The sequence below is a fragment of the Lepidochelys kempii genome, chromosome 3, assembly GCF_965140265.1.
Source record: "Lepidochelys kempii isolate rLepKem1 chromosome 3, rLepKem1.hap2, whole genome shotgun sequence".
Lineage (NCBI taxonomy): Eukaryota > Metazoa > Chordata > Testudines > Cheloniidae > Lepidochelys > Lepidochelys kempii.
In genome coordinates this window covers 47080904-47106898 of record NC_133258.1, presented here as the reverse complement: position 1 = coordinate 47106898, position 25995 = coordinate 47080904, and the positions used below count along the sequence as shown (strand labels likewise).

The 25995-nt window shown below is 41.3% G+C and overlaps 1 protein-coding gene across 1 annotated transcript in view; it reads left to right on the top strand.

Moving 5' to 3' along the window:
* The window catches only part of COL21A1 (collagen type XXI alpha 1 chain), a 194489-nt gene that overhangs the window by 128701 nt on the left and 39793 nt on the right, over nucleotides 1-25995 (top strand). Inside the window, exons 18-19 of the mRNA XM_073336269.1 lie at nucleotides 21287-21331; nucleotides 22066-22119. Coding sequence (XP_073192370.1) covers nucleotides 21287-21331; nucleotides 22066-22119 — 99 coding nt within the window. The remainder of the gene's footprint in view (nucleotides 1-21286; nucleotides 21332-22065; nucleotides 22120-25995) is intronic.

The following is a 25995-nucleotide window of genomic DNA, read 5'->3' as shown; positions in this document are numbered from 1 at the left end:
CAGTACTTCCATACACCAAGTCATGGGTGTCTCCTTTTATTTATTTATTTGTATTACAATAGTGATCCCAATCTGCTAGGCCCTGCCGACACACAAAATAAACCATTGCTGTGAAACGTTCATTCCAATGATTAACTAGTTTATCAAACCACAGAATAGTCCAGCCATGGAAAACATTTTAAGTGTGAAGGGAGAAACTTAGGCCAGTTCTCTTCCCTTTATACTGGACAGGGGTGTTCTCTGGGCCTTCCTCTTGCTCCAGAGTCTCCTTCTCCCACTCACTACCTAAATCTCTTGTCTTCTGGCCCATCACCCATTCCTAGGGAGCTCCTGCAGAACTTTTGGCTCTCTGCACTCTCTCTGTCATTGAGAGTCCAATGCCTGCTCTCTCTGCCCCTTTTCTGACTCAGGAAATCTTCTTCTTCCTTCTAGTGCCAGATGCTTTCTCTTAAATGCAGCTGGGCTTAGCTCATCAGTCGCAGGTGTGCTGCTTCTTGCCTCTTAAAGGGCAAGAGCTACCTTGTGACACTATGCGTAAGTGTTTGTTGCATTGGGGCCAGGGAGACCTCTTTATCAGCTGCCTAGACTGTTCTCACAAATATCACTACTTGTTTGTCCTCCTCAGTAATGAGATTTGGTTAATAATAGCATTGCAGTTAGAGGTGGTTGGGAATTTTTCGCCACAATGGTTTTTCATCGGAAAATGTTCATAGGAAAGGGTTGGTTTCTGAGGTTCAGGATCACATTTCTGGGGAGCGACAAAGGCTGCCAGTATAGCCAAGAGACCAATGGTTATGGCATTCACCAGGGATGTGGGAGACTCAGGTTCAAGTCCCTGCTCTGTCTGATTTGGAGCAGGGATTTGAACCTGGTTCTCCCAGATCCCATGTGAGCACCCTAACCGCCAGGATATTCTGTCACACACACGTGCACACACTGGTGACAACATCTGAAAGGTCTCACTTTCATCCCTGTGCAGAACAAGAAAATATTTTCAGATCTGAAATGTTTACAGGATGGGAGAACTGTTTCCCACCCAGCGTAAATTACAATATCTTGTTGTACAGGTATTACATTTGTATTTGAACACACTTTGTAACTGATCTATATTGCACAAATTATTTTAAAAAATTGGGGGAAATGTTCCACTCACCACAACAGATAATAATTTTGAAGTCATTTTGATTTATTAGTTCAGGATATTTTAAGATTCTGATAAACAGATAAGCTTTGTAATATGTCAGCCAACATAATACTGCTTAGGTTGCAAACAAGGCTCTGAAAAGTTACTGAAACTGATTACCCACACGACTGTGGGAGCTGAGGGGTTCATCCACATACACACATAGCTATACATGCTTTATCAGAATTTTCTGAAATCCTGCATCACATCCTGAAATGTAAATGAAGATAGAACATTTTAGAGAGACAAGGGGAGTTAAATAGTATCTTTTATTGGACCAACTAGTGTTGGTGAGAGAGACAAGTTTTTGAGAATCACAGCGCTCTCCCCAACAGAAGTTGGTCCAATAAAAGATATTCTCTCACCCACCTTGTCTTTCTAATATTTTGGGACCTACATGGCTATAACAACACTGCATGCAGAATGTTTTGAGATTTACAAAATATACATATATAATTTTGTAAAAGTCAGATTCTACTATGAACAAGTATCTGTGACTCAAGTTGAAAATGCAGAATGGATCAAGGGGTGCTTAAATTACTCTGTTTTCCCCTTTACAATACTAAATTGAAGTCATAGTTACACTGGTATAAAATCAGTAAGTGAGAAAAGAATCAAATCCACAGTGTACTATACTATCTATGGCATTTGATTTGTGAAAATGCTCAGCATTGGATTGAATTCGCTCTCATAGATGTCAGTAGGAACAAAATCAGATCAATGCTGAGCACTTCAGAAAATCCCACCCATGAAGTCGAGACTGTTCCTGCAGTTGGAGACGCTTGAAGTGCTTGGACTGCTATCTGCCTTGTGTTGTATTGCGCTGACATCCACCATTTTTGTGCCAGGAAAATTAATGTTCATATTCCCAGTAAACAATGTTTGACATCTGCTGATTAATCTAGTAACATAGAAACTTCTATCTATTATTCAGACCTTGCAATTTACTCATTAACTATCTCAGTTTAAAAATCCACCAATAATGTTTGAATACTGTGTTATAGTGGTTTTCAAACTTTTTTCATTCGTAGACCCTAAAAAAATTTCGAATAGAGATGCGGCCCCTTTTTGGAAATGTTAGGCATAATCTGAAGATTCTCTGTTCCGTGGTAATGACAACCTCTCTTAGACACAGTCGGTGGACCCTCCCACAGGAGACTGTGGACCACAAGTTGAAAACCATTGCTATGTTAGAAATGGTTTGCTAAACAAAATAGATTCATAGAACTATAGAGCTAGAAGGGAACTTTAGAGGTCATCTAGTCCAGTCCCCTGCACTCATGGTAGGACTAATTAAATAGACTATTCCTGACCGGTGTTGGTCTAATCTGCTCTTAAAAATCTCCAGTTATGGAGATTCCACAACCTCCCTAGGCAATTTATTTCAATGCTTAACCACCCTGGCAGTTAGGAAGTTTTTCCTAATGTCCAACCTAAACCTCCCTTGCTGCAATTTTAGCCCATTGCTTCTTGTCCTATCCTCAGAGGTTAAGAAAAACCATTTTTCTTCCTCATCCTTGTAACAACATTTTACATACTTGAAAATTGTTATCACGTCCCCTCTCAGTCTTCTCTTTTCCAGACTAAACAACCATTTTTTTTCAATCTTCCCTCATAGGTCATGTTTTCTAGACCTTTAATCATTTTTGTTGCTCTTCTCTGGAATCTTTCCAATTTGTCCACATCCTTCCTGATATGTGACACCCGGCACTGGACACAATACTCCAATTGAGGCTTTTTCAGTGCAGAGTAGAGCAGAAGAATTACTTCTCGTGTATTGCTTACAACGCTCCTTCTAACACATCCCAGAATAATGTTCACTTTTTTTGCAACAGCATTACACTGTTGACTCATATTTAGCTTGTGGGCCACTATGACCCCCAGATCCCTTTCTGCAGTACTCCTTCCTAGGCAGTCATTTCCCATTTTGTATGTGTGATTGTTCCTTCCTAAATGGAGTACTTTGCATTTGTCCTTATTACATTTTGTTCTATTTACTTCAGACCATTTCTCCAGTTTGTCCAGATCATTCTGAATTTTAATCCTATCTTCCAAAGGACTTGCAACCCCTCCCAGATTGGTATCATCCGCAAGCATTATAGGTGTACTCTGCATCCCATTATTGAAATCATTGATGAAGGTATTGAACAGAACTAGATCCAGAATTGATCATTGCGGAAACCCACTCATTGTGCCCTTCCAGCATGACTGTGAACCAACGATAACTACTCTCCGGGAACAGTTTTCCAACCAGTTGTGCACCCTCCTTATTGTAGCTCCATCTAGGTTGCATTTTCCTAGTTTATTTATGGGACAGTCATGCGAGACAGTGTTCCTCAACACAAATATTATGCCTTGCACCAGAAAAGCAAAAACAGTCTGGCAGTGCTACAAGTAGCAGAACATAAATGTATAGCTCTGTGCATGAAATGCCTGTGGATGGGACCGAAACTGCTGACCACCAAAGCATCCCGCAAACCCTGTCAGAGTGCAATACCATCAGAGAGTTTTTGGCCTCACTTAGTCATAATGTACCTTTTCTCAACTAAAATACATAACATGTCAGCAGGCAATGAAGCAGCATTCTTGAGGTCCATGAGGAAGCTCTTGATGCTTTCAGGCTAGCTGTGGTTCGACCAGTGAGGACTCTGCCTGGAAAAGGAAAGGGCCACCTGGGTTGTGGAGGTAAGTCAATGTGCCTTAAATATTGGGTGTATTTTCTAGTAAAATATTCTGATAACTCATACACTAATCCAAACAACTACTCATTTATGAAATCATGATAGAGAAAATGTAACCTGTTGTAAGGCCAGTCCTTGAGTCCCTTTCCTGTACATCTGGAACTCATCAAAGCCATAAACAGAGATGACACAGCTACAAAAAATAGGATGGAGTAGTAGTTGCTTTATTGGGTCCGGCTATCTCTTTGTAACTCATCAGTCAACTGTGTCGTCTTCCTTTCACAGCAGGAATTCATGGTGGGATTATGGAGGCTAACGTTAGGTGAGGAGGTCTCCCTCTAAGGTGTCTCACTTTAATGTGTGAATAATATAGCAACTTTACTTAGCTTCTACTGGACTAAGTAGTCACATGACTGGGTTGTGGCTGAGGAGCTATGGGTGAGTGAGATTCCAGAAATCTATGTTTTGTATTCAGATATTTCACAGCAAGTCAAACCATCTCTATCATTTTGTGTAAACAAAGCTTCTCTTTGCAAGCATGTTTCAAATACAAAGTATGGTGGGCCTCCATTTTAGCATGTGCTGCGGGAATAAAAATAATTAATAAAAAATAAACTGGCATTTACAAAGAACCTCTCATCCAAAAATCCCAGCACACTCAACAAATTGATAATGTCACTATAAAGTAGATAAACCAAGAATCACTCCCTCTATCACTGTAAAGCAGCCACTTCTAGGACGCACAGCAACTATCGCATCAAAACTAACAGTAGTTCAGGATAGCAATGTGATGTGTATGGTCTACATTAAGCCACATTGTTTGTTTATATAGTCACATGCACAGATGCATCTAATGCCTTGTGGATGAACGTGCTCTAGCTGGCAAGTAAGTAAATATTGTGCTAATTGTGGCCTTTTCTCTTTGTTAGGGGTTACTGGATGAACCCTAGAAGATCAAGATAGATCTGGATGCTTTGAGATTGCCTTCCCTTGCCTTGCAAAGTGATAACCATGAAACTTGAAATATTTGTCAGAAAATTAAATTTTTTAGATCATAAATGATTTTAGAGAGAAATAGATTTATTCATTCTGTAATCCTATTTAGGTTTCTTCCCCCTCTTTACACTCTGTAAATCATGTTTGATAATAAAGCTGATTTTTTTTCAATTATGTCACTGATAATTTTGTTCCATCACAGGCTAACACTTCAAAAGCCAAGTTTTAAAAACATGACTTGTATCTTAGTGTATAATTTTCAAATATTTTCACTTTTGTGTGCACATAAATAAATTACATATACAAATCAAACACCAGTGGGTTTTCTGTATATAAAATGCACCATTTGTTTTCAGGTGTAAAAGGGCACCGACACTGTGCCCTACAAGTGATTTGTTTGTGCAAAGTTGTGTACCTGCATCAGAGACATGACCAGATTTTCAAAGAGGCAAAGTATTTTCTTATTTGTATTCAAATCTGCACATGGTCATGCAGCCATAAGACTATTTTTATTATTAATTGGGCATGATAGGCATTCTTGGTGTTTTACAAACAGATAAGAAAGCTATCTATAACTGAGGACAATTAAAATCTAAGGGCTTATCTCCACTACCCCCAGTGGATCGATCACTGCAGCCATCAATCCACTGGGGGTCGATTTAACGGGTGTGGTGAAGACCTGCTAAATCAACCGCCGATTGCTTTCCCGTTGACTCCGGTAAGTAGATCTAAGCTACGTCGTCTTGAGTTACACTACTAATGTAACTCAAATTGCGTAGCTTAGATCGACTTTTCCCTGTAGTATAGATCTGCCCTAAGTAAGAAATCACAGAGAGGAATAGAAGAAGGAACAGAATCACAAATCAGGGAGAGAAGAAATCATAGCCTGATATGGACATTTTACATGCAATTCCTTATTAATGAATTGCTGACATTGAGCTGTTTTTTTTTCTTTTTTTCACATTAGGGCTAAATTCAGCACAGGAATGCAGTGCGGGGTTGGGAGGAGCACATCAAGAACCTCCCTCTTCTTCATGGTACAGGCCAAATAGAACTGTAGGCCCTGCATAGTCATGGGCTGTTCTGCCCATGTGCCACTTTGGGTGAACAGTGTCCCAAGCAGGGTGGAGAGGAGATGTTTCCACTGGTCACCCACTCTCCCTGGCCCACACAGCTCTACCCTGTAAAAGGGTGCAATGGTAGGCACACCGTCTCTGCACATCTATAACTTCCAAGATGTACTTTACCTTTATGGGGCAGAATACCGATTTGTGCTTCCCTTACGGTGGTGCAGCCCCATGTTGCCCCTGCAAGGCACAATCAAGCCTTTAAATAAATCTTTCTCTCTCTCCCGCTCTCATGCCTGAATATATACACAGGGTCACTTAACTGCAGCAAAAGAACTTTTCAAAGATGCTTCTGCATTAGAGATCGCCATCAGATTATGTAATTGTCTTCTGTAGCAGTGGTTGTGATACTACAGTATGAATTGGACCCAAATAGTAGTACTTATTAGGGGGCAGAGTCCCCCCTGCATCTATGCTCTGCTCAATACATTGGATTATAGTGATGGTGAGGTGTCAAGATGCTAGTTACAGCTCCCTGGCATGAATTTCCATATGCCATTGGAGGATCAGAGGAACCATGTACTCTTCCTATTCCCAATATGCTACTTTCATCCCCCAGCACACTCCCTGTGCCAGAGAATAGGGTTGTGGCTATTGGTTTAGGAGGATGGAGCTATTTAATCCAGTGGAGACTTCCCCACTGCAGACTGACTATGACCAGAATCAGTACATAAGAACTGGGGGCTAAGTCCATGATGCCGTCCCAACACCGAAAGCCCAGTTAAGGTGTGACCAGGTGAGTCAGTCGCAATCATTACATGGAGTGATATTTAAATATTTAATATTCCAGCTGGTTATGTCTGCTTTTTTATAGTTCTGTTCTGTATTTCTTAACCTATACAATAGTTTTAGGGTCAGATACTCAGTTCCATGATATAAAGGGAACTTGGCTGCTTTAAGGCAGCTTTGATGCAACATCAGAAAGGGAAAGGATGGCATAGTCAACCCTGTGCCACTACCTCTTCCTCCACCAACAGATGGAGGAAGGGCATGTCGGGGACACAATGTGCTGCCAAAATCCTGGCCAACAATATGGTTCCCTAAAAGCCCCTATCCATCAATTCAAGTCACAGCTGCCTTAAGGATTGTGGGGGAGAAAAGTGATGTAAAACTACCTCTGCCCTTCTCAGGATCACCAGTGCGGCTATCCCACCGTCTGTAATCTCTAAAATGACATAAAAATGAGGCAGGAGTAAGAAATTAGAAAGAAGTGTTGCAGAAAGGATTGCATTGTTGTGAACACAAAGAATCCTCTTGCTCCTGTACCCATTAGTATCCGTCTAAGTCTAAGGTTTGAATATAACAGCACAACACTGCTGGCAGTTACCCCTGTTATGTCAGGTTCTGTAAGGGTGTTTTATTATGCAAGCTCAGAAATCTGATTGATTGTGTGTCTTTGCTGCCATTAGTGGAAATTCCAGTTGAAAATTGCAACTGGTTCCAACTGGCAACCAGGTTTTGGAACAAAGCAGCGGATTTCTCATTATATTGGTTCAAAGTGTCCGTCAGTAGAAACCAACCAAAACCTTCTGAAGGGTTCTAACAGAGTCTACTGGAATTTCTATTAGGAACATTTGAATTGCACAAGATAAATGGCAGTGTACAAACATTTTATATGAATCAGGAAAGATTCTGTCACGTTAAATAACAGCAAGGTCCAAATTGTACCCTGACTTGCATCCCATGCAATAGCAATGGTCCAAATGCTTATCTCAGTTTTACTGATATAAATCACTTATAAATATGCTTATAATTTTTAGAAATTCTGGAATGTGGTAAGATTGACAGAATTTCTTTGAGAGGGAGAGGTACATAGAAAAGCTCCATGTACTTCATATTTCTGTTCCTTGGGCCAGAGGAAGTGAAATTGCACAGGGGAGGGGGTATTATTATTACTGTTATTTGTTCAGTGCTGATAATTTAGTTAACACTGTACAAGACATGAAATAAAGATAGTGCCTGCTTACAATCTGAAATAAAGGGATTGTTTCTTTCTATGACTCCCTTTGGAGCATTGACATGTCACTGCTTTGTTCTCCTGTGTTAACATCCCTGTTTCCTCCTTCTCTGGCACTGGCTACGTATAGGTCTCTCCAGACAATCTGGCTACTGTTGGTGCTAAAGCCTTCTCCTCAATAGCTCCTGCTATCTAGAACAGACTTCTTCGGGGGGGGGGGGGGAGGGAATATGGTATTTTCAGTGTTAAAAATGAAAGTATTACTGGGCATAGCTAGTGTACTAGCAATTTTTTGCAGAGTAAATGCCTGCTTTATGCTTTTTGTAGTTAGTTCTTCAGTTTTGTAGACCTTATGTCTGGCAAAACTCCAGTTCCATTTTTGTCTGTGCTATCTAAAAATCTGGTTTAATTAAAAGCTTCTGGTAAGGTTATAAATACTTTGGAAGCATAGCAACAAGTGCTGTGAAATTTGCTAACAAAAGTAAGTCTGTGTTTTGTATTTGCAGTGTATATCACTGGACTAGATAGCTTTATTGAGAAGCATGCTGGGGCCAAGATTTGTTTATGTTTAGAGAGCTGAGTTTTTAATATCAACAGTTAATGCCTGACTATGGCTGCAAAGATATGATACTTTACAAACCAAATTTTCCTCAGGATTGAAGAAGCCCATAGTGCTTGTAGGCTGACTGCCCTTCAGTCAAGATGGAATTTTACTGAGGCATCAAAAAATGGACAGCCATGTTCTGCCCTCCTTATTCATATATATTGGACTTAGTTACTACTAGGAGATGCAGAAACTTTTCAGCAATTTACAGCAGCTGTGGTTCTAGCTCACTATCAAAATGTACCCTCTCTGGACTTTGGTTTTATTAGCAAATTAAAAAAACATATCAAAGCATAAAACTCATCTTAAACTTTCTCTCCAGACTTGGGAGTCCCTGATATTGTTCTCTTTCCCATTCCTTCATTTCTTCTTCCCTGGAGAAATGCTCCAGTTTCTCCCCTGTGCTGGGTGAAGCCAACAAGCTCAGTTAGCAAGAGGCAGCAGAAATTACTTCTGTAGTGCTTGAGCTATGGATGGATGTCTGGAGAGGAGCCAGAGTGTTAAAAACTATTACCTTGTTACAAGTCCTGTTTGTTTATTATAAAAGCCTTTTGTCCATTAGAGAACCTTGAAAACTGAAGTAATATTCCTCTGTCTTTTCTTTAGTGTGTACAATGCCAGTTGTTTTCTTTTTTTCCCCCATAGTGTCACTGTCCTAGCCCAGTTATTATTTGTGCTGGTTTCAAGGATAGCTATGATAAATTGTGACAGCAACTTGACCATCTGATAGTACAATAATGTAGTTCTTATGTCTGACTAATATTTTCAACTTTCAATTATCACTCCCTATGTAGTTCTCAAGGAAATACTAGCCACCATGTGCATTAGGAGTGCTTTGTGATTATATATGTAATAGTCACTCTGCCAACTATAGTGTTTCAAAAGGCTTTGTAACTCTGAGTGTCAGGGTGCTTCCCACTCTCTTGCTATTACTTTGAAGCGGCTTGTTCGTGGGAATACTACTTAATGTATTTTTCCCATATATTTTTTCCTTTATTGATTCCCCTACCTGAAAACATATCCACTACTCAGTAGCAACAGAAGGCACCACTTCAGCTTTCTTTAACGTATATTACTTCTGCTGTTCCCAATGTACCAAAAAACTTTCCTAGTACTGTTCCAGATCTTTTATCCAAATTAATTTCAGACCTCTCCCCCCCCCCCCATTCCATTTGGATAATCCAGATTTTTCTGTAATCGTATGTTTTATCCAGTCTGCCCTTGTGTTCTTATCCAAAATCTGAGTTCACTTGACTTTTTTTTCCACATTCCCAGTAATTCTCAAATGCATCATCAAGGATTTCTGGGAAAGTAAAGAGGAGTTATACATAAAGAATCACATTTTGCAGGTGCTTAGATGCTACTGTTAAGGCCATCTTTATGAGAGTCTGTTTTGTTTGTGTTTGCCTTTTTCTGTCTGCACATTGCTGGGGTTGCAAAATTATCAACATTCACTGAACAATTTAATTGAAACACAGGTCTGTGAAATCACTTGCAGTAAATTAATCTTTTAACAACAGTTATTTTTTGTGTGGCTTAGCCTAACATTTCACTAGCTGATCCTGATTTAAGGAAAAATATAAACGGAACGATTAAGATTGCCTACAATACTGTTAATTGTGACTATCTCAACAGAGATCCTGCTGAGACTGAACTGCCCACTAGGTACTCCTGAGGGAATTCTGCATCAAAAAATAAAAAAATATGTGCCAAAAATTAAATGTGCACAATATTTTTAAATTCTGTAAAATTCTGCAAATTTTCTTTGTCAGTAAATAAGTGTGGCTCCAGCATGGCAGTGGGGAGCACAGGTACACTGGCTGCATTGAGGTGGGAGATCACCCTGAAGCCCCCACCTCTCCTGGTACAAGGACTCGGCAGTGAGGCTGCATCTGACCCTCACACAGGGCTGACACCTGACCCCAGAAACACCCCAGGGCTCTGCCCCTCTGCACCACGTACACGAGGTGTGGGTGGGCAGGCTCAACCCACAAGGATCCAAGTGTAGAGAGTCTTAGTGTGGGGTGAGAAGTTTCTATGTGGGGCAATCTGGATGCGGGTGGCCCAGTGGGAGATCTGGCTGCACAGGGGCTCATTGTGGGGTTCTGGGTGCAGGGGCAATGGGACTCTGCAGGAGATCCAGGTGAAGGTGGTTGGGGCTCAGCGTGGGGGGGTGTCTGGGTGTGTGTGTGTGTGTGGGGGGGGATCTGGTACCTGGGAAGTGGGGCTTGATGGGATGGGGCTCCAGGTGCAGCTGGTTGAGGATCAGTGTGCCCCCTATGCTTCACCTCTGTTTGGAGGAGGCAATCCCCCCCAAAAAACTGCACTCATGGATGCCCTCCACCCCCATAGATTCCCTTTGCTTCCCTGCCATTTTCTGCAGGGAAGAACAGGAATTCTGCATGGTGAAAGGGGGGGCGGGTTTCCTGTGGGTGCGCAGTCACGCAGAATCCCCCAGGAGTAAAGAACTCCTTAGTGTATTGGTGGGAGATTATAGCAAAGCTTGCATTGCTACCACACATCCTGTATGTGCACTACGGAGAGAGCACTTTAGTTTTGTAATTGAGGGAATCTCCATCCTCAGAGGTTTTTAAGGCCTGGCTTGACAAAGCCCTGGCTGGGATGATTTAGTTGGTGTTGGTCTTGCTTTGAGCATGGGCTTGGACTAGATGACCTCCTGACCTCTTCCAGCCCTAATATTTTATGATTCTATGGCTGACACGATGTTACCATCCTTCAACAGAAATCTCCAGGTAAATATTTTCTGGATTTATGTTGGAAAACCTTTAAAATAGATATGGTTGAAAACAAGGTTGAGTAGAATGATCAAAATAACTTTGACACAGTCTCATCAGAAAAAGTCAGTTATGAAAGGAGATTCTTGGGCCATATGCTGTCTTTGGCAGCAAAAAATTGCATTGGTCAGTGTTGTTGGCAATATTCTCTAATGGCAGTGGAGCATCTGCCAGATTTTGCTCTTTGATATTTGCAGAGAACTTTTTCAGAAATACATGGTGCAATGTTAAACTACTAGTTAGCTCCATAGTTAGCTGGCTTTTCAGCATTTTCTTCATTCAAGATTTCTCATTTTGGATTAAACAGACAGTAATGGTCTCCTGTTAAATTTTTGCTTGAAAGCACAATGATCCTCTTTCAATCTGGAAATAGATTTATTTCAAACATTTTTGTGTTTTTATTGAGAGAATGGATAGTTTGAAAAATTATTCCTTTGTGGATTGTCTTAGACAATATTTATTAAATGTGTGACACATTCATAAAGTTTAGATATACAGGATGTAAAAGGAAGTCTGTTTAAGGCTGTATGCTAATATAGCACAGAGATGTGAACTCCTTGAACAGACTTTGCCTCAACATCAGCCTGGCACCCTGTAACATGGTGAGCTCCATTCATGCCCTCTGATGGTTAGAAGTCATTAACAAAAAGAAAAGGAGTACTTGTGGCACCTTAGAGACTAATCAATTTATTTGAGCATAAGCTTTCGTGAGCTACAGCTCAGTTCATCGGATGCTGTAGCTCACGAAAGCTTATGCTCAAATAAATTGGTTAGTCTCTAAGGTGCTACAAGTACTCCTTTTCTTTTTGCGAATACAGACTAACACGGCTGTTACTCTGAAAGAAGTCATTCACGCTCTCTGGTGAGTGGCATCTCCACATTATATATTTATATCCCCATCACCAACCCCAATACAGCAAAGTATTTACAGTGATTTCTTGTTCTGTCCCATAGGGCCAGAGAGGAACAGAGATATCCCTCCCTTGGGATCTCAACACATACTGGACTCCGCTAACCCACTCTCTCATCCCTTTACTTCCTTCCTGTGATGTCTTTTATAGCCCTCAACTGATGGCTAATTAGTTCCTCTGCTCCCCTAGACTGATCAGTTAGTTAGCTGCATATTCCCCAGTCAGCCTGCTCCAGGGAACTAATTGGTGCCTAAATGATTATAGGGCTGGTTTATTTGTTAGTCTCCAGCAGTCTGTCACACACCCCTTCAATGTTCTCAGTTGTAGCATTGTCTGCTGGAGGAGTCTGGTTGCAAAGTGTTTGTCCATAGTGGAGAAGTATCATTATCTTTGGAGACTTTTTCCACAAGGCGTTTCCTTCCCCAGCCATAAAAGTTTCATGGGGACTTCATGTATTACCTATAAGACTGAGGATGTTAAATGACTAGTAACAGAAGATGAAGAGAGTAGAAAATGATAATTAGAAATAGAATACTTTCTCTGGAAGAAGATATAGTCTCTCCTGTTATTCAGAAGTATAGAGTTTGGCATAGTGAGACATAAATGTGTTTATACTACTGGTTATAAAAAGTGGAAAAATATTTGGTTTGAAATGAGGCTCTTGTTCAAATTAGCTTGGACTTACTTCATTTGAATACATAAGATAGCAATCAACTCCCTTAATTGGGACATACTGCAGAGTTGCATGGAAAAAAACCTAACTGTGTGGTATGATCCAAAACCAAAAATAGGGAATTTGTGATTAAGGAAAAGCTGCACATTGATTTTTCAAGGACCAGAAAACCATGTGTTTTTTTGCAGCTAAATCCATTAAATTTGCCAGATATTATCAAAGGATGGAAGATTCATTTAAATTGGCAGATAACTGGGATAAAATGGTACATTTATTTTAAGTAAAAATACATGAGAATTTAAACTCATGATAATGGAAACCAAGTTGATGGTTCAGTACATAAATCACATAATTTGGTACGTACAAATTTGTTACAAATGTTTTAATTAAGAGAGAATATACAAGCCTACCAAGAATCTCTTTACATGTCTAACATTTTGTTGAAAAACAAAACACTTCCATTAAAAGAATTTAAGCCTTAATATTTTGGTATATTTTATCTTTCCAGTTGTAACATTTTCCTGCTAGTTGACAGGCAGAAAGTACCAAAATACTAATCACAATATTTTTTTAATTAATCCTCAAGAAAATATGGCAACAATAAGACAACTGGCAACTTTCTCAGTAAAGGGCTTAGGCCCTTGACCCTGCAATTGGATTTATGCAGGTTGGACCCAGGCCCGCTGACAGCAATTCCAGGCCCCAGGGCAGAACAGTCAATTAGCCTGACATTTAGACGGTTCTGTGCCTGCACTGGCTGGTGCCCAGCTTGCTGCCGGCTGTGCTGCTGGGTGCGCTCTTCCGGCATGATGAGGGCTTCCACATGCCCGCCCGGCTGCCTTCGCCACTGCCGGTACCACCCTGCGCATGCCAAGGAGACCTGCGGCCCGACCAGGTGATTTAAAAGGGCCTGGGGCTCCCAGCAGTGTTCCCTTTAATTTTTTCCACCCATGTGCAGAATGAATTTTGTTATGTGCACCAATATGGAGGTGATGTGTGACAAAATTCATGTGGTGGAGTGGGGCCAAGGGGTTTGGAGTGTGGGAGGGGGCTCAGGACTGGGGCGGAGGGTTGGGGTGTAGGGGTGTGCGGGCTCTGGCTAGGGGTGCAGGCTCTCGGGTGGGGCCAGGGATGAGGGGCTCAGGGCTGGGGCAGAGGGTTGGATGCAGGGGGTGAGGACTCTGGCTGGGAGTGTGGGCTCTGGGGTGGAGGTGGAGATGAAGGGTTTGGGGTGCAGGAGGGTGCTCCAGGACTCCTCCCAGCAGAGCAGCAACAGCAGCACCTGTGCTGTGTGAGAGAGGTGCCTCTCCCTGCTGCAGCAGCTCCAGGGCTGAGGCTGCAGGACAGGCACCCCTCCCCTGGCGCCAGCAGGTCTGGGTCAGGGCTGGGTTTGGGCCAGGGCACGGGTGCCCCGGCCGTGCCTGGGGCTGGGCCAGGCTGGACCGCCGGCTGAGTCTGGATCTGGGCCGAGCCAAGCCGCACCACCCCTGAGTCCAGGCGCCCTGGCCGTGGCAGGTCCAGGCCGCAGCAGAATTGGGGTCAGGGCAGGGTCACCCTGGCCACAGCAGGTTGGGGGTCGGGCTAGAGTGGGGCTCTCCCCCAGTCACAGCAGGTCCCTGGGCGGGTTACCTGAGGGCCTGCGTGGCGCTAAATAGGCTGCTGCGCGGCCTTGCAGCTTACAGGGAACTTAGGCCCCGGATCCTTTTAAATTAACCCAGGCCCTGGGCAGCTGCCCCGTTCGCACGTCAGTGAGCCTAGTTGGACCCATGCTCACACTGAGTTCCAGTGAAGCCAGTGGGGCTCCCCACGGTTCCAAGGGGTCCACCTATGTCCATCAGAGTCATATTTCATCAAAGGTTATATATTTCTAGACTACTAATTAGGGATTCTTGCCTAGTCCAGTTTTCACTTAGAGCCAAATACTATTTCCAGTGTAGTCAGTGGCGAAACTCCATTGATTTTAATGAGATCAGGATTTGGCAACTAGTATTCCGAGTGCTCTTTTAACAGTTTGCTGCTGGACCATTAGATAATGTGCTATCTACTACTGTACAACCTCTGTAAATGGTGGATCGCTCATTTAGAAACAATTTGGTATGGTTCAAATATTATTACTTATTATTTATTAATTTTATATATTGTATTAGCTTTTAGAGACCTCAATGAAAGACCCATTGTGCTAAATACCATGCCAACAAGTGAAACCAAGACAATTCCTGCTCCGGAGAGTGAACAGTGTAGGATTATACCAAGATGGAAACAGATGGGAAGGACTGCTACATTTACACAAACTAGTAGTCTCAATCTTTTTAGTCACAGATGGCTGCCAACCTAACTAGTGTCTGTTGACAGTAATTTCTAGGCACCATGGCAAAAATAGGTGGTAAGGATAGATACAGATCCCGAATTCAGCAAAGTTCTTAAACACATGCATAACTTTAAGCACACAAATAATTTGTTGAAGTCAATGACTGCTTACATGGTTAAAGTTACACATGCACTTAAGTCCCTTGCTAGATCAAGGTCGAAGAGAGGATAAGGAAGTGGCTTTACAAATGTTGATGGGGAGTTCTTCCCATGTAAAAAGGATGACCTGGAGGAAAACATGAAGGTACTCATAGGAAAAGCAGACAAGTGGGCAGTAAAGGCTAATGTCTCTGAAAAAGTGAAGGCAGGGGTCAGCCTTGCAAGAAATTTGATAGAAAAGGGATAGCTAAATGTGGAAGGGACGTGACTAAAGAAGACACAAGCTTGTGCTTGATGCAGAGGAAAAGGGGGGAGTGAGTGGAGGGATGCAAAAAGGGGGTAAGATCAAAGTGATGGACCACTTTTTAAAGCTCAATAAGGCTTTGAGATTTTCTGAGTTTAGTTATAGTGGATAGAAATACAGTGCTAAATTTTATTGGGGTAGTGATCATAAAAATGCACTGTTAAATTCAGACAGTAAAAAACCATGTTTTTCTGACCAGAGGAAGAAAAAATAAAATTAAAATAGAGAGTTGCCTATCTTTTCTCATGTATTACTGACAAAAAAAAAATTGCTTGATTCAGTTAATTGTGCAAAGGACATCCCCAAAGGCCATATTTTCTAGGCCAGTGAATCACAAATTATTCCATAGCATTCATTCTATCACTCCCAGTGGGTGGCAATTTTCCCATTTGTAGTGATTCCAAACATTGTGTTTCCCTTAGTGAAAAATAGCATGATGGGTCTGTTTTATATTAACTTCTGATTAAAGACAGGCATTCATTATAGTTCTAGTTTATACAGCCTTTACAGGAAAGGTTACATTTTTGTTTTGCAAATTGAATTAAACTAGATTTGTCAGCTCACACTTTAAAGTAGTATTAGATCTTTTGATCATTACAGTAAGGTTACTGTGATAGTTTACTTAATGGTATGTCACTCTCTCAAATATAGCTTCCTATTATAAGTGGTTTATTACTCATGTTGTTAAAAAGTAAAATAATTCAGGTTCTGAAGCTTTATGTTGCATATGAAGTATCTGCTTAGGAGTGAATTTCTAACACTTTTCCAAAACTTGGTTTGGCTTTTAACCTAAAAGTTAAAAAGAAAATATAGGATGTCTGAGGCTTTTAAAACACTCTCCTCTGGGAAGTTTCCAGTAATTTTGATTGGCATGAACACAGGTTATGCATGAATAGGGAAATAGTAGAGTGAGAATAGATAAGGAAATAGAGATTAAATTAAATTTTCTAGGCCTTTGGGACTCAGTCCTACAGAAATTAGCCATTCCAGCTGCTGGACCGTGGAAGTTATACCGGAAAATAATTATTGTGGGGAAAGCCCCTTTCTTCACTAGTCATTACATGCCAGATTAGTCATTTCATACTGCTCCTTATGTGCCAATCAATATGTGGTGAATGACTTTGAAGAACTCCACTTAGTTTGCTCAGGGAATCCCTGAGACAGATGAATGTGAGGGGCAGATTCATTTTCAGCTGAATAAATGTCAGTGAGCCAAATAAGAACACTAAGAATCTGATCCTGCTCCCACTGAGGTCAGTGGCAAAAATCTCATTGACTTCAGGGATACAGAATCAATCCTACAGGAGCTATGGCTGATGAAGTTTATTTTCTTACAATCCTTCATTGCTATTGATGTGGAGGTAAAAGCAAAAGAATGGTATAAATGGATCCCTTCAGCCAAAGAAGTTTTTTAAAAGGACCTACGTGGGGCATTAAGGGTTTTTCTAGTGTGTGTGTGTGTGTAAGAGATTAAATAATCTGAATGAATACAACCTGGAACAGTATAGTGTGCTTCTTCCTTGCTGAGAATATTTTGGGAGTTTCAGATCCTGTGGCAAGATGTTGAGTGGAGAGGCCCCTACCAAACAGTTCAGAACTCTCCGGTCTGTTTCCCTCCAAAATTCTGTGTGGCAGCGAGGAAGAAGTGTCCTCTGAAAAGGAAGAGAGAAATCAAGAAGCCTGCTCAGAAAAATCTTTTAGAGAGTGAGCTGTACTTCCCTCCAGACATTCCTCTGCTACTTCCACAGAGACATCAGAGTTTTGGGAAGTGGTGAGGAAATTCAATGCATAAATTATTTGTGCTGGCCTCCGCATAAATCTCTTGCATTTTACCCCTTGTCAACCTGCCATGTAATTACAAATGTAAGCAGTGTAGTTGTAGCCATGTCGGTCCAAGACTACTAGAGAGACAAAGTGGATGAGGTAATATCTTTTATTGGACCAACTTCTGTTGCTGAGAAAGACAAGCTTTTGCTACACAGAGCTGTTCTTTGGGTCTGGGAAAGCTAGCCAGAGTGCCACAGCTAAAGACAGGATGGAACAAACGTTTAACATAAGTTGTTATCACATATTCTAAGGGACCATTCAAGGTGAAGTGGCCTGTAGTCATAGGACAAAAACATGGTCTTAATGAAGACACTGGATTCATGGCTTGTCACAACAATCTGTAACCCATGAACCTCTACTTTTTGTCCTATGACTACAGGGGTGCTAACAATTATTCTCACATATTGGTTTGGGAGAGTCATTTACATTTTCGAAGTGTTATGACAATACTTGTAACTCCCCTATGTGTTAAATGAGTATTCATTTATAGATGGGGGAAACGCAGAGGATATGCAATTTGTCCAAGGCCACACAGCAAATCAGGATCTTAGCCAGGGTTAGGATTTAGGAATTCCTGGGTCCACCTCATTCTCAATCCACAAGACCACACTATCTCTCACAGTCTACAATTTCACAATAGGTATCCTCCCCTTACAAGCATTTGGCCCCATCTACATCATTTTTCAACTACGGTAGTCTGATGAGACACTTTACTAGTATAGCACAACTCATCCCTAAACACTGTCACCATCTTGCTAGCAAGAACGATGTCCAAATGTAGTTGTTGTGAATTTGGTTCCAGCATCAGTGTAAACAGGCGGTCAAGGGCCAACTGCTTAAGTTTGATGCCCTGGCTTTCGTCATAAAGTTGTTCCGCATTGTTGTGCAAGGATGTCAGGTGAGAGTGCGATTGTTAGTCACCTCAGTTGATTACTTCATTCCCATCCCTTGCACATATCTTAGTACTTAATCAATGTCAATATGTGGTATAATATCCAATTTTCTTCTACTTCTGTTTGGCAATTGATACATTTATTTTCACTCTTTTCTTTGAAACATATATTCTGGATGTTACTTTGATTTAATCTCATCAAATAAATTGTAAACTGAAAAAAAAAGCAAATGAGTGATTCTGAAAGTCTTATTGTTTTAGCAATTAGGTGTGAATTTGAATGAGAAACCTTCCCACGAAATGTATTTACACATTAGTCCTGTTCTCAAGGTTTAATGGGTTTTACTTTTTATTTTATATTCCATTCTTTTTGTTCTCAGGGTTAAATTAAATCCACATGCACATCATTTTAACCAAATCAGTGGTTAGAACCCATTATTACTGTCTTCATAAATTTTTGTTCCTCATTAGTGGATAAAGACCCAAATTTTCTTCAGATCCACATAATGCTTTTCTGAATTTTGGAATAAGTTGGTTGTTTGAAGGGGTACCATTGGTATTTTGGTAGCCTCCAAGATTCTTTGTTTGTGCTGGTATATTACCAAAGGGCTGTGTGTTTTGCATCAAAATTAACTCCTTTTGGGAGGAAAAAACAAAACAAACAACAGCAAAATGCCAAGAGCCATTTTAGTAAGCATATATTACTGTACATATGACCCTGGAATAATTAACTCCTGTTCTGACCCTCCTTACGTTACCAACATTTTTTTGTTTATTTGTATATTGTAGTATCTCCCAGAGGACCCAATCAGGATTGTGTCAGCATTGTGTTAGGTGTTGTACAAATACATATGAAGATACTATCCCTTGCCCTGAAGATTGTGTAGATGTGTAGCCAAAAGGAAGTTATTAGCCAACATGAGTTTCTGTACATCTTTCCAATATATATTATCCTGTTTCTGAAAAAATCCTCTGATCAGTAGTCAAGTATATGGAATATATTGTGTTAATAAAGTACAACTATTTAGAATTCATGGACAGGACTAATCTCACCTACATTTATTTAAAACCATGTCTGGTTATGGAACTCTTACAACCCAGATCCAGCAGGTCTAATATGGTTTTGGAATACTGAAATATCTTGACAGAGCAATAGTTTGGAGAGAAGACTTTTATATTACTCAACATGAGTAAAAGGTGGAGGAATCAGGCCTTAATTATCTAGTCAGCTTTCTAGTGTAGCTTTCTGTAATATTGTGTCACTGCTTTCTCCTGTAATTGATACCAAAATTAGAACCTTGATGTCTGTCAAAGCCCACAATGTGTCATTATTAAATATACCATGAAGATAATTCTGTTAGATGGAATCTGTATTAGCTAAAATTAAACTAAATATAAATATATTGTAAATATAGTGTAAACCATAGAACAATTACAATTCTAAAGTTTGTTGGCCTATCCCCTGTTCACATGTTGATGTTACACTGGTGTAATTCCACTGATTACTATGGAGTTATTCCTGATCTACATTAGTGAAGGGGAGATCAGAATCATGCTCATAGTGTGGAGCAGAATGCACTATCCTGATGCTGTGTTAGGCATTTCATGAAACCTGGATTTCCTTTGCTCTATCACTTCACCCTAGGCTTCCCATCATTATTTTGGTTTCCAGTGACGACAATATAATGCTAAGGGAAGAGCTTAATATTCTGAGAATCAGTAGGTCTTCATTAGTAACAATTTAAGAACTTATGTCAATGTGTTTTGACTGGAAGTGGTTTTACCTGTGTGTGTCTGTTATGTCCATGACATCTCTCTACTTAGTTCCATTGCAGCATATTATGGTAATATTGGACAAAATAATGAAGTCAGTGAGCCAAATGCACAATGGACTTACTCTGAATTTATGTTGGTGTAACTGAGAACAGGATTTGGTCCACTAAGGCTGCATAAGGTGTAACTGAGAGCAGAATTAGGCTGATTACACATGTGAGAGTTTTGTTTCTGGGATGGATTTGAGTAGTCCTTCATTCATTATAACACTCTGTGCTAACTACATGTAAAAAAAAATGCAGTCAAGTTGACCATCTTTAGTCACTGATATTGGCCCTCCTTAAAGCCAGTGGAAACCCAACAGTCATGTCTGAGGGCAGAAACTGGGACACAAAAAACAATCATCTCCAGTGTCCCTCAGAATCTGATCGCTACAAGCGAGACAGGAATGTAAAATTTGCTATGCTGGATTGGATGATTTATCCATCATATTTGGTGCCTTTTTTCTCTGACAGTAGTCAGTAGCTCATGCTTTGTTGAAAGGTGAAATGAACCTAGATAACTGTGAAGTATTTATCTCTCTGGCAAATCTTTTAAATCCTGAAGCATGAGGTTACATTTACTCTGTTTTTAGCAAGCATAACTACAAATGATAGAATTGGAAAAGAAAATATTTTGCATGAAATTTCAATTTTTGTTTCCACAAAGTGCTAGCCATGTAAACATGTCATGATAGATTTAAAATCAGCTAGTTTATTTAAAACTGTGATCATGCCAAAGCTGGCCTGTACATTCTATAATAGGAAATTTCCTTCTCTGCATCGTCAGCATTTTCACTCCCCCATTCCACATTGGTGGGGCAAAGGTGGGGACATGACCCTGCCCACCTGCACATTTGCAAATACTGGCAGGAAAGTAGAGGGGAAGGCACTGAATTCTCTGTTTCATTCTATATCCTCCAGAAGCTTTAGCTTTCATGTTTCCAGGTTGTATCTTATTTCCTGGCTATGTTTCTAACCCAAATTAAAAGAGAAATGTTTACGTTTTTTTGAAATAGCCATTTTATATATTTAAAACTTCTTGTTTTTTTCTCTTAGGGAATTCCTGGAATCCCTGGAAGTCATGGAATAAAAGGAGAAAAGGTATTCATAATAGTTTAAGATACAATTAAAATCAGTGCAAATTTAGGGTGGGTCCCAGAGCCCAGGCTGTAGCCCAAGCCTGAATGTCTACACTGCAAGTTTATTGCTCTTGGCTAAGCCACACAATCTCAAGTCAGCTGACACAGGCCAGCCGCAGGTATTTTATTGCCATGTAGACATACACTCAGAGACAGAAAGGACTGGATGTTATGCTGGGTGTTACAGATTGCATGGCCCCTTCAGTCTCCAAGATACTACCCTGACCTGGGCCTTAGAGATGTTTTTCAGACTCCAGGTTTGGTTGATCTGAAATAAGAGCCTTATAAACTGGGTTAAGCTTCCCCTGACCTGACCTGACTCCAAAGGGTAAGGGAGAAAGCCTATCTGCCTCCTAGACCAATAACAAGGAATTCTGCTTGCCAGGTTTGGTTTGGAGGCCTTCCTAAAGGGGATATATTTTTTCTTAGTTTGGTTTTGGCCTTCCCTGTCTTGGATCCTGTACAGGGACTCATGCTTCTAAATCTTTTAAGCACATTGCAAATCTTTTGGTCTATTTTTTGCATTCTGTGATTAGAGCAATCAGTATGGGATGTAAAAGGCTAACATACAATTAATTGGATCTCCTAACACTTTGAAATCAATCCTGGTGAAACTAATCTGTAGAATTAGGGGTTTGTAACCAAATTACTTTTTTATACCAATATTATATTTATGTGAGATGTTTTCAATTATAGGGTGAAATTGGACCTTCAGGGCAACCAGGAGCAAAAGGATCACCAGGGGCCGCTGTATGTTTTTTCATGTAATTTTCTAGGTTATTTAAAAAGAAAAATCGAATTCTGTTATGTGTAAGTCTAATGTCCTGCTTTGACTGCCATCATTAGCAAGGTTTGACGCTGGACATTCAGCACTGCAACACAGACCTCTACCACTATAGCTAAAGCATGAACTAGAATAATTGGTAGCAAGTTGTTTTCTGCTGTGGAGTGGCCACTAGAAGATGCTGCATAATACAGTGAAACAATGGGTTACATCAGCATGATTGGCTCCATGTTACAGACAGCATAAGTTGTTACCCGCACAAAATTCTCTGTTACTTGCACACTGTAGGGGCATGCACCCTTACCGTGTTCCTAGGGTTCAGGCGTAACCCTGTTAATTTAGGCATCTAACTTTACCCCTCTGTGGGCTCCGGGCTCTACTCCTCTGGGGTCCAGGTAAACACCCATTCCCACTGGAGTCAGGGCTTAATCTTTTGTGCGTTTATGGGGTCTTTTACTAGTGAGAGAGCCTTACACAGTAATACCCTACTTAACTTCTATTTATTAATAAAACAGAATGCACATGCTACATATACAATGCTCACCACTCTCAATAAGATGGATGAACTTTTCTTGATGGTCACTCAGGATCAGGTCATCTGGGGGACTCCAGTTTCTGTACAGCGTCATTGGCAGAGTGTTGTGGTCTGGCAGTTCTGATCTTGGGGCTCTGTCCTGGAGCTGGTTCCCAAAGAACTTCTCTTTGGACCCTAGTTTATATAGTGAAACTTGAATCCTGCTTAGCTGTACCTTAATCATTTTACTAAAATTTTACTAACCAATCCTAACATATTGTAACAAAATTCTCTAACCAATTATACCCCCCTACCTTAATGAATGTACACCTAGCAAAATTAATTATGTAACAGACCGAAACAATCAAAGAACCAGACAGAGATCATACAGACAGACAATAGGGAAGTGGGGATCATAAAGATAAACCCGCAACTATTAATAAGTAGTTTCTTGCCAGGCAGAATGCTATCAATCTAAGTTTTCTTTAACCATCTGAAGATCTGTTTCTTTATCTGGTGATGGTGGGTGCTATAAGGACAGGATCCAGGGCCGGCTCTGGGCACTAGCAAAACAAGCAGGTGCTGGGGGGGCACATTGCTAGGGGCAGCGTTCTGGTGCCGGCCCAGCCGAATGCGCCGCCGCCACTTGGCTTCTCCCTCCTCCCTCCCAGGCTTGCCGCGAGCTTTCGTTACTTCCTGCACTCCTGTTACTTGCCCCTCTTACTTCCTGCGCTCCCCCCCACCACCCTCGCTTCCCTCCGCTCCGCCTGCTCCCCTGAACGCGCTGCCTCGCCCTCGCCTGAGAGGGAGGGGGGAGAAGAGGAGCGGCGGTGTGTTCAGGGGAGCAGGCAGAGTGGAGGTGAGCTAGGGCAGGGGATTGCGGGGTGGGGGGGCGGGAGCCGCAGAAAGCAATGTGGGGGGTGGAAATGCAGCACACCCAGAGAAGGAGGCAGGGCCGGGGATTTGGGGAAGGGGCGGAGTTGGGGCGGCGCGGGGGGCATGGAAAAAAAAGCCAAAATATTTCTTGCTTTGGGCAGCAAAAATCCTAGAGCTGGCCCTGACAAGATTGCCTTCTTAACAGCTTGATATTACATTGTTTTAATGTAATTTAGATGGCATGTGAGGATGAGACTTTCTGCTTCTTAGCTAATGGCTGCTGCTCTCCTAATGTGGCTGCAAACAAAGGCCTTAGGCCTTACAATGTGGCTACAGGAAAAGACCTTTCCTTACAAAGTGGGAGTGTGCTAATAAAATTAGCACATATAAAATTGGGAGGTATTGCCAATATGGAGGAGGACCAGAATATCATACAAGAAGATCTGGGTTACCTTGAAAACTGGAGTAAGACAAATGGGATGAAATGTAATAGTGGAAAGTGCATGGTCATGCACTTAGGGACTACCAACAATAATTTTTGGTATAAGCTGGGGATGTATCAGTTGGAAGTGATAGAGGAGGAGAAAGACCTGGTGTATTGGTCAATCACAAGACAACAATTAGCCACCAATATGATATGGCTGTGAAAAAGGCTAATGCAATGCTAGGATGCATCAGATGAGGTATTTACAGTAGATATACAAAGTGTTATATTATCATTTTAGAAGGCACTAGTGAGACCTTATCTCGAATACTGTGCGCACTTCTAGTTGTCTGTGTTTAAGAAAGATGAATTCAAACTGGAACAGGTGTCGTGAAGGGCCATTAGGATGATCAGAAGAATGGAAAACATATCTTACAAGAGGAGACACAAGGAGCTTGACTTTAGCCTAACAAAGTGAAGGCAGAGGGGAGATGTGATTACTTTCTATAAATATGTAAGAGGGATAAACACCATGAGGGAGAGGAGTTATTTCAGTCAAGGGCCAGTCTTGGCACAAGAAAAAATGAATATAAACTGACCGTTAACAAGTCTAGGCTTGAAATTAGACAAAGATTTCTAAACATCAGAGGAGTGAAGTTCTGAAACAGCCTTCTAAGGGGAGCAGTGGGTGCAAAAAACCTAATTTGTTTTAAGACTGAGCTTAAACCTCACTTGATAAGTTTGTGGAGGGGATGGTATGATGAGATTGCCTACAGTGGTATGTGGTCCATCTGCGACTGCTAATAGCAAATATCTGCAATGGCTGGAGATGGAACACTAGATGGGGAGGGCTCTGAGTTACTACAGTGAATTCTTTCCCAGGTGTCTGGCTGGTTGGTCTCGCCTGCATGCTCAGGATCACCATATTTGGGGTCAGGAAGAAATTTTTCCTCAGGTCAGATTGGCAGAGACCCTGAGGGGTTTTTGCCTTCCCCTGCAGCATGGGGCATAGATCACTTTCTGATCTACACTAGATCCTCTAGACTAGTGGATTCTTTGTAACCTGAAGTCTTTAAATAATGATGTGAGGAGTTCAGTAACTCAGTCAGAGGTTATGGGTCTATCACAGGAGTGGGTGGGTGAGGTTTTGTGGGCTGCAAAGTGCAGGAGGTCAGACAAGATTATCAGGATGGTCTCTTCTGGCCTTAAAGTCTGTGAGTCTATAACTGAGTACTTAGGTTTGTCAGTGTTTTGCTGAGAGACCGTGGAGATGAAGTAGCTGAGCGCTGCATCTGCCACCTCAGAAATCTGGGTTCTGTTCCCAATTTATATAATCTCTCAGGGTATTTTGATGGGTGACAACAGAAGGAGGTTCATCCATTTTTTCTGTCCTGACTGGAGGTTCTTTATATGTGGCACACCTAAATAGGTAGTGAGCAAGACACTAATGCGAAATGACAATTTTCTGGAGCTCATAGCTCAGCCAGTTCTGCATCTCTCTGATCCTGGGAGAATTTCTCAGCCGGTGTCAGGTTCTTGCTGCAGATAAGAGTGCTAGGAATTTTTATAATGGAAAATGTTAGACAACCTAGGACCCTCTACCTCTTCCCCTATAAGTACATTATAGGATCCTTAGGCAGGCACCTAGCTTTATTTTATATGACAGGCAGTGTGGCCTCTTTGATAGAGCATTGGACTAGGTTTCAGGAGACCTGCTTTCTATTTTTGACTCTGCCATTGGCCTGCTGGGTGACCTTGGTCAAGTCATTTCCCTGCTCTGTGGCTCAGTTTCCATCTGTGAAACGGGGTAATGGTATTGATATCCTTTGTAAAATGAGCTATGGATGAAAAGTGTTATGTAAGAGCTAGGTATTATTTATTATCACCTAGTGACTTTATTTGACTACAAGGTTAGGCAGCAATTGAGCAGGAGTTTTGTGAATGCCGGTGATGCCTAAATATGGGATGTAGGCTCTTAAGTAATGTAGGTGTGTCTGAAAAAATTGCCCAATGTATTTATTCTCACAA